Source organism: Leopardus geoffroyi, chromosome B2 (assembly GCF_018350155.1).
Source record: "Leopardus geoffroyi isolate Oge1 chromosome B2, O.geoffroyi_Oge1_pat1.0, whole genome shotgun sequence".
Lineage (NCBI taxonomy): Eukaryota > Metazoa > Chordata > Mammalia > Carnivora > Felidae > Leopardus > Leopardus geoffroyi.
This window is the reverse complement of record NC_059332.1, coordinates 2,215,887-2,223,443: the sequence shown is the minus strand read 5'-3', so window position 1 is coordinate 2,223,443 and position 7,557 is coordinate 2,215,887. Positions and strand designations below refer to the sequence as shown.

The following is a 7,557-nucleotide window of genomic DNA, read 5'->3' as shown; positions in this document are numbered from 1 at the left end:
CAAAGAGCATGCAACTCTTGATCTTGGAGTTGTGGGTCGGAGCCCCACGTTAGTGGTAGAGTTTACCTATTTTTAAAAAAAGGAGCAGCTGAGGCTCTGGAGGAGTGGGGCACAACGAAAGGAAAGAAGGAAGGATGAGTGGAGGCACAGGTAAGTGTCTTGTACTGATAGCAGAAAGTTGGACACATCCATTAAACCCTGGTTCTATTTTCTCTGTGAAAATAGGGGAAGTGATGTGAAGGCACAAGCTGGACATTCAAGAAGGGAAAATTTAAGGGGCGCCTGGGTGGCGCAGTCGGTTAAGCGTCCGACTTCAGCCAGGTCACGATCTCGCGGTCCGTGAGTTCAAGCCCCGCGTCGGGCTCTGGGCTGATGGCTCGGAGCCTGGAGCCTGTTTCCGATTCTGTGTCTCCCTCTCTCTCTGCCCCTCCCCCGTTCACGCTCTGTCTCTCTCTGTCCCAAAAATAAATAAACGTTGAAAAAAAAATTTTTTTTTAAAAAAAGAAGGGAAAATTTAAAACAGCCACTGTGGAGACTAAGGAAGAAACGTGACCTACCCAGTTCTGGCCTGATCACCAAGAGTTTGCATTTATTGAGTAACCGTTACTTGCTGAGAGTTTTGCACACATTAACTCATTTCAGTTTCACAAAACTGTTAAGGCAGGTGCTATTATTTTCGTTCATTTTTTTGATATATATTATTGTCAAGTTAGCTGACATACAGTGTATACAGTGTGCTCTTGGCTTCAGGAGTTAATTCCCATGATTCATCATTTACATAACAGCACCCAGTGCTCATCCCAACAAGTGCCCTCCTCAATGCCCATCACCCATTTTCCCCTCTACCCCACCCCCAATCAAACCTCACTTTGTTCTCTGTATTTAAGAGTCTCTTACAGTTTGCCTCCCTCTCTGTTTGAAACTATTTTTCCCCTTCGCTTCCCCCATGGTCTTCTGTTAAGTTTCTCAAGTTCCACATATGAGTGAAAACATAGGATATCTGTCTTTGACTGACTTATTTCACTTAGCATAATACCCTCCAGTTCCATCCATTTTGTTGCAAATGGCAGGATTTCATTCCTTCCAATTGCTAAGTAGTATTCCATTCTGTATATAAACCACATCTCCTTTATCCATTCATCAGTTGATGGACATTTGGGCTCTTTCCATAATTTGGCTATTGTTAATAGCACTGCTATAAACATTGGAGTGCATGTGCCCTTTTGCATCAGTACTCCTGTATCCTTGGGATAAATTCCTAGTAGTGCTCTTGCTAGGTGGTAGGGTAACTTATTTTTAATTTTTTGAGGAACTTACACGCTGTTTTCCAGAGCAGCTGCACCAGTTTGCATTCCCACCAACACTGCGAGAGGGTTCCCATTTCTGCACATCCAGGACAACATTTGTTGTTTCCTGAGTTGTTAATTTTAGCCACTCTGGCCGGTGTGAGGTGGTATCCAAATGTGATTTTGGCTTGTATTTCCCAGATGATGAGCAATGTTGAACATCTTTTCATGTGTCTGTTGGTCATCTGGATGTCTTCTTTGGAGGAGTGTCTATTCATGTCTGCTGCCCATTTCTTCACTGGATTACTTGTTTTTTGGGTGTCGAGTTTAGTGAGTTTCTATAGAATTTGGATACTAACCCTTTATCTATCATTTACAAATATCTTCTCCTATTCCATCGGTTGCCTTTCAGTTTTGTTGATTGTTTCCTTTGCAGTGCAGAAGTTTTTATCTTGATAAGGTCCCAATAATTCATTTCTGCTTTTGTTTCCCTTGCCTTCATAGATGTGTCAGCTGAGGTCAGAGAGGTTTTTGCCTGTTTTCTCCTCTAGGGTTTTGATGGTTTCCTGTCTCACATTTAGGTCTTTCGTCCATTTTGAGTTTGTGTGTATGGTGTAAGAAAGCAGTCCAGGTTCATTCTTCTGTATGCTGCTGTCCAGTTCTCCTGGCACTGTTTGCTAAAGAGACTTTTTTCCATTGGTTACTCTTTCCTGCTTTGCCAAAGATTAGTTGGCCATATATTTGTGGGTCCAATTCTGTGTTTTCTATTTTATTCCATTGTTCTATTGCTTGTTGTTGTGCCAATACCATACTATCTTGATGATAACAGCTACGTAGTAGAGGCTAAAGTCTGAGATTGTGATGCCTTCCACTTCGGTTTTCTTTTTCAACATTACTTTGGCTATTCAGGGTCTTTTGTGGTTCCACACAAATTTGGGGATTGTTTGTTCTAGCTCTGAGAAGAATGTTGGTGCAATCTTGATTGGTATTTCATTGAATGTGCAGATTACTTAGGGTAATATAGACATTTTAACAATATTTGTTCTTCCGATCCATGAGCCTGGAATGTTTTTCCATTTCTTCCTGTCTTCTTCAATTTCCTTCATAAGTTTTGTATGGTTTTAAGCATACAGACCTTTTACGTTTTTGTTAGGTTTATTACTAGGTAGTTTATGGTTCTTGGTGCATTTGTGAATGGGATCGATTTCTTGATTTCTCTTTCTGTTCCTTCATCATTGGTGTGTAGAAATGCAACCGATTTCTGTACATTGATTTTGTATCCTGCAACTTCACTGAGTTTATGTATCAGTTCTAGCAGTTTTTTGGTGGAGTCTTTCAGGTTTTCCATGTAGAGTATCATGTCATCTGCGAAAAGTGAGTTTGACTTCTTCTTTGCCAGTTTAGATGCCTTTTATTACATTTTGTTGTCTGATTGCTGAGGCTAGGGCTTCCAACACTATGTTAAACAGCAGCGGTGAGAGTGGACATCCCTGTTGTGTTCCTGATCTCAGGGGGAAAGTTCTCAGTTTTTCCCCATTGAAAAACTTTTTATATATGGCTTTTCATATATGGCTTTTATGATGTTAAGGTATGTTCTTTCTATCCCAACTTTCTTGAGGGTTTTTATTAAGAAAGGATGCTGAATTTTGTCAAATGCTTTTTCTGCATCTATTGACAGGATCATATGGTTCTTATCCTTTCTTATATTAATGTGATGTATCACACCAATTGATTTGCAAATATTGAACCAGCCCTGCAGCCAAGGAATGAATCCCACTTGATCATGGTCAACAACTCTTTTAATGCACTGTTGAATTCGATTTGCTAGTATCTTGTTGATAATTTTTGCATCCATGTTCATCAGGGATATTGACCTGTAATTCTCCTTTTTTGTAGGTTCTCTATCTGGTTTGGGAATAAAGGTAATGCCGGCTTCATAGAATAAGTCCGGAGGCTGTCCTTCTGATTCTATTTTTTGGAACAGCTTGAGAAGAATAGGTATTAACTCTGCTTTAAATGTCTAGTAGAATTCCCCTGGGAAGCCATCTGGTCCGGGACTCTTATTTGTTGGGAGATTTTTGATAACTGATTCAATTTCTTCACGATTATGCGTTTGTTCAAAGTTTCTATTTCTACCCATTTGAGTTTTGATAGTGTGTGGGTGTCTAGGAATTTGTCCATTTCTTCAAGGTTGTCCAGTTTATTAGCATAGAATTTTTCATAGTGGTGTTTTCTGTGGTGTTGGCTGTGATCTCTCCTCTTTCATTCGTGAATTTATCTATTTGGGTTCTCTCTCTTTTGTTTTTGAGAAGTCTGGCTAGGGGTCTATCAATTTTGTTTATTTTTTCAAAAAAAAAAAACAGTTCTTAGAATCATTGATCTGCAGGGTGCCTGGATGGCTCAGTCAGTTAAGCGTCCGACTTTGGCTCAAGTCATGATCTCACGGTTCGTGGGTTTGAGCCCCGCATCAGGCTCTGTGCTGACAGCTCCAAGGCTGGAGCCTGCTTTGAATTCTGTGTCTCCCTCTTTGCCCCTTCCCTGCTCACATTCTGTCTCTCTCTCAAAAATACACATTAAAAAAAATTTTTTTTTTTTAATTTTTTTTTTTCAACGTTTATTTATTTTTGGGACAGAGAGAGACAGAGCATGAACGGGGGAGGGGCAGAGAGAGAGGGAGACACAGAATCGGAAACAGGCTCCAGGCTCTGAGCCATCAGCCCAGAGCCTGACGCGGGGCTCGAACTCCCGGACTGAGAGATCGTGACCTGGCTGAAGTCGGACGCTTAACCGACTGCGCCACCCAGGCGCCCCTAAAAAAATTTTTTTAAAGAATCTGATCTGTTCTACTGGAGGGGGGGGGGGGGGAGGTGGATTCTATATTGCTTATTTCTGCTCTAATCTTTATTATTTCTCTTCTTCTGCTGACTTTGGAGTTTCTTTGCTGCTCTGCTTCTAGTTCCTTTAGGTGTGAGGTTAGGTTTTGTATTTGGGATTTATCTTGCTTCTCAAGATAGGCCTGGGTGGCAATATATTTTCCTCTTAGGACTAAGGCAGGTGCTATTATTATACAGGGGAAAACTAAGATTTGCAGTGGCTAAGTGTCCCAGCCTTGAAATGATTGGGTCTGGTTCCAGCTGGGCCAACCAGAGCCCACACACTACAAGACCTTTTCTGTCTCCCAGGGAGCCCCTCCATTTCTGTGCAACTATCTCTTCTGTGTATGTGACTGCTGGTCTTCTTATTTATTTATTTATTTATTTATTTATTTATTTAATTTGAGAGAGAGAGCATGTGCACACCTGTGAGGGGTGGGAGAAAGGGCAGAGAGAAAGGAAGAAGAGATTCCCAAGTGGGACTCTGTGCCATAGCACAGAGCGTGACACGGGGCTCCATCTCACAAACTATGAGATCGTGACCTGAGCCAAAATCAAGAGCTGGATGCTCAACCAACTGAACCATCCAGGAACCCCCCAGTGTTTGTCTTCTTAATTGGTGTCCAGGATAGTATTTTTTGTCCACATCCTGATCCAAGTTTCGGGAATCCTCCCATTACGTTGTGTGTTCTACAACTCCAAGACAAACAGGACCCAAAGTAATCATGATACCTTACAAACGAACCCCTTTTTTTGTAGCTATGGTTAAAATAATACAAAACCATTAAAAGGACTCTTTTAAACCTGCCCTGTATTTTGACATAACTTTTTCTCTGTTATCTTTTAGTTTTATCCACTTATGTTATGTAGTTATACTACATGTGTTATAGAACTTTTACGTTACTTGTAAATATTTTCCTATGTTGCTCATAGCCTTCATGTAAACTATTTTTAGGAGGCTTAACTTTTTACATTTGTCAACCATGTTACCATATTTTTCTTTTGAATCTTAAAAAGATAAGATGGTTTGGGGCGCCTGGGTGGCGCAGTCGGTTAAGCGTCCGACTTCAGCCAGGTCACGATCTCGCGGTCCGTGAGTTCGAGCCCCGCGTCGGGCTCTGGGCTGATGGCTCAGAGCCTGGAGCCTGTTTCCGATTCTGTGTCTCCCTCTCTCTCTGCCCCTCCCCCGTTCATGCTCTGTCTCTCTCTGTCCCCAAAATAAATAAACGTTGAAAAAAAAATTTTAAAAGATAAGATGGTTTATCTTCTTCTTATAAATCCTAAGTGTTTATGCCTGACTAGTTTTCAAGAGGGATGGTTCATAGGGTGTTGGATAAATATCTGGAAAATATTTCTCATTAAATCTCAAAGTTCAACACAGAGTTACTTAGTGTGTCAGACTCACTGATGTTTTCCAACACACAGCAGGCGTCCAGGCAGCACCTGGCAAGGGAGGATAAATAAAAAGTCAACTGATAAAATGGAAGAACATATCCATGATCAGTGAAGCTTGGGGGAGACTACCAGAGAGGAGGCAGGATGGCCTAAAGAGAAAATATTTAGTAAACGGGACTAGGGGAGTAGACAAAAACTAAAAAGGGAAATTTTTTTTGATGTCAAAAATATTTCATCTTCTGGGTCTTCATGCAGAGATACCCAAGCAATGGAACAAGGAAACCAAACCAGTGTCTCCGAATTTCTCCTCTTGGCCTTTTCAAGATGGCCAGAGTGGCAGGCTATCCTCTTTGCACTTTTCCTGTGCCTCTACTTAACAGGGCTGCTTGGAAACTTGCTCATCTTGCTGGCTATTGTCTCAGACCACCGCCTCCACACACCCATGTATTTCTTCCTTGCCAATCTGTCTGCAGTAGACCTCTGCCTGCCTTCATCTACAGTTCCCAAGATGCTGCTGAACATCCAGGCACAGACTCAGACCATCTCCTATCCTGGCTGCCTGGCTCAGATGTATTTCTGTATGATGTTTGCCAACATGGACAATTTCCTTCTCACAGTGATGGCATATGACCGTTTTGTGGCCATCTGTCATCCTTTGCGTTACTCCACCATCATGACCCAGTGCCTTTGTGCCTCTCTGGTGGCTGTGCCATGGATCCTTGCCACTTTGAATCCCCTCTTGCACACTCTTATGCTCGCCCGTCTGCACTTCTGCTCTAACAACATGATCCACCATTTCTTCTGTGATATCAACTCTCTCCTCCCCCTCTCCTGTTCCAACACCAGTCTCAATCAGTTCATAGTTCTGGCTGCAGTGGGGCTTATTTTTGTGGTACCTTCGGGGTGTATCCTGGCATCCTACAGCCTCATCATCTCTGCTGTGATGAAAATCCCTTCCACCCAAGGAAAACTCAAAGCTTTCTCCACCTGTGGATCTCATCTTGCCTTGGTCATTCTTTTCTATGGAACAATCACAGGGGTCTATATGAGTCCCTCATCCAACCATTCAACTGAAAAAGACTCAGCTGCATCAGTAGTCTTCATGGTTGTAGTCCCTATGTTGAACCCCTTCATATACAGTCTAAGGAACAACGAGCTAAAGGGGGCATTAAAGAAGGCTGTAAGCCAGACCAAAATCTTCTCCCAGTAATTTGTACTGATTGAAAGGCATTAAACAGGAGGCAAGTCCTCATGAGATCATTGATATTCCAGTCACAGTTACAAAGCTGTTATCAAATACCTAACTAAAGTTGGCAACGACCTAAATTTGTTACCTAATCACAGGATTTATCTATTTGAGCTCCCAAAGGTATTACTGTTGTTGGCAAACATGCGGACAATAAAGTCCCTGAAAATCACAGTAAAAATATGAAATCAACATTCAATTACATCATTAAGAACTTCCAGATGGCTCAGATCAACACGGAAACATACATGGGGAGTGCAGAATGGAGCACCTCCCCCCAGGCCTGTCTTCGTAGAGTAGGCAGGAGGGATGTAACCACATTGTTGTGCATGAAAAACAGTAGAGAATAAAATTACTATATAATAAAGGTTTTAAATCATAACTGCAATGAGAGGTTAAAGAGAAAAGATATTGATGAGGGTGTAAGAGGTCAGGTAAAGTTCAAGACAAGCCACACTTGGTCTGGGTCCTAGTTGCAAAGAAATAGAAATCAATTTTATTTTTACATAGAAACAATGAGAATATGCCAAATCCATTAAGGAAGCCTTGTAGGTAAGAAGGAGCATGGTGTGTGTGAGTGAGTAAATGTACTGAATAAACTAATCTGAATGGGTGAAGTGTCCACATGAGGGATTGTGAGGAATGAGGGATGGGTTGTTATTTCTTACCCTAATGTTTTTTTATATTTAGTCACATTTTGTAATTGTATCATATGAATTCCCTATAACCTATCTTTATCCCTTGTGTGAAAAGCAGC

The 7,557-nt window shown here is 41.6% G+C and overlaps 1 protein-coding gene across 1 annotated transcript; it reads left to right on the top strand.

Annotated features, from left to right (window-relative positions):
• Window positions 1-5,485: 5,485 nt before the first annotated feature.
• Window positions 5,486-6,869, top strand: LOC123609438 (olfactory receptor 1F12-like). The gene has a single exon (XM_045500505.1). It carries the CDS (start codon window positions 5,823-5,825, stop codon window positions 6,762-6,764), a length of 942 nt encoding a protein of 313 aa, XP_045356461.1. The 5' UTR covers window positions 5,486-5,822; the 3' UTR covers window positions 6,765-6,869.
• Window positions 6,870-7,557: the final 688 nt, after the last annotated feature.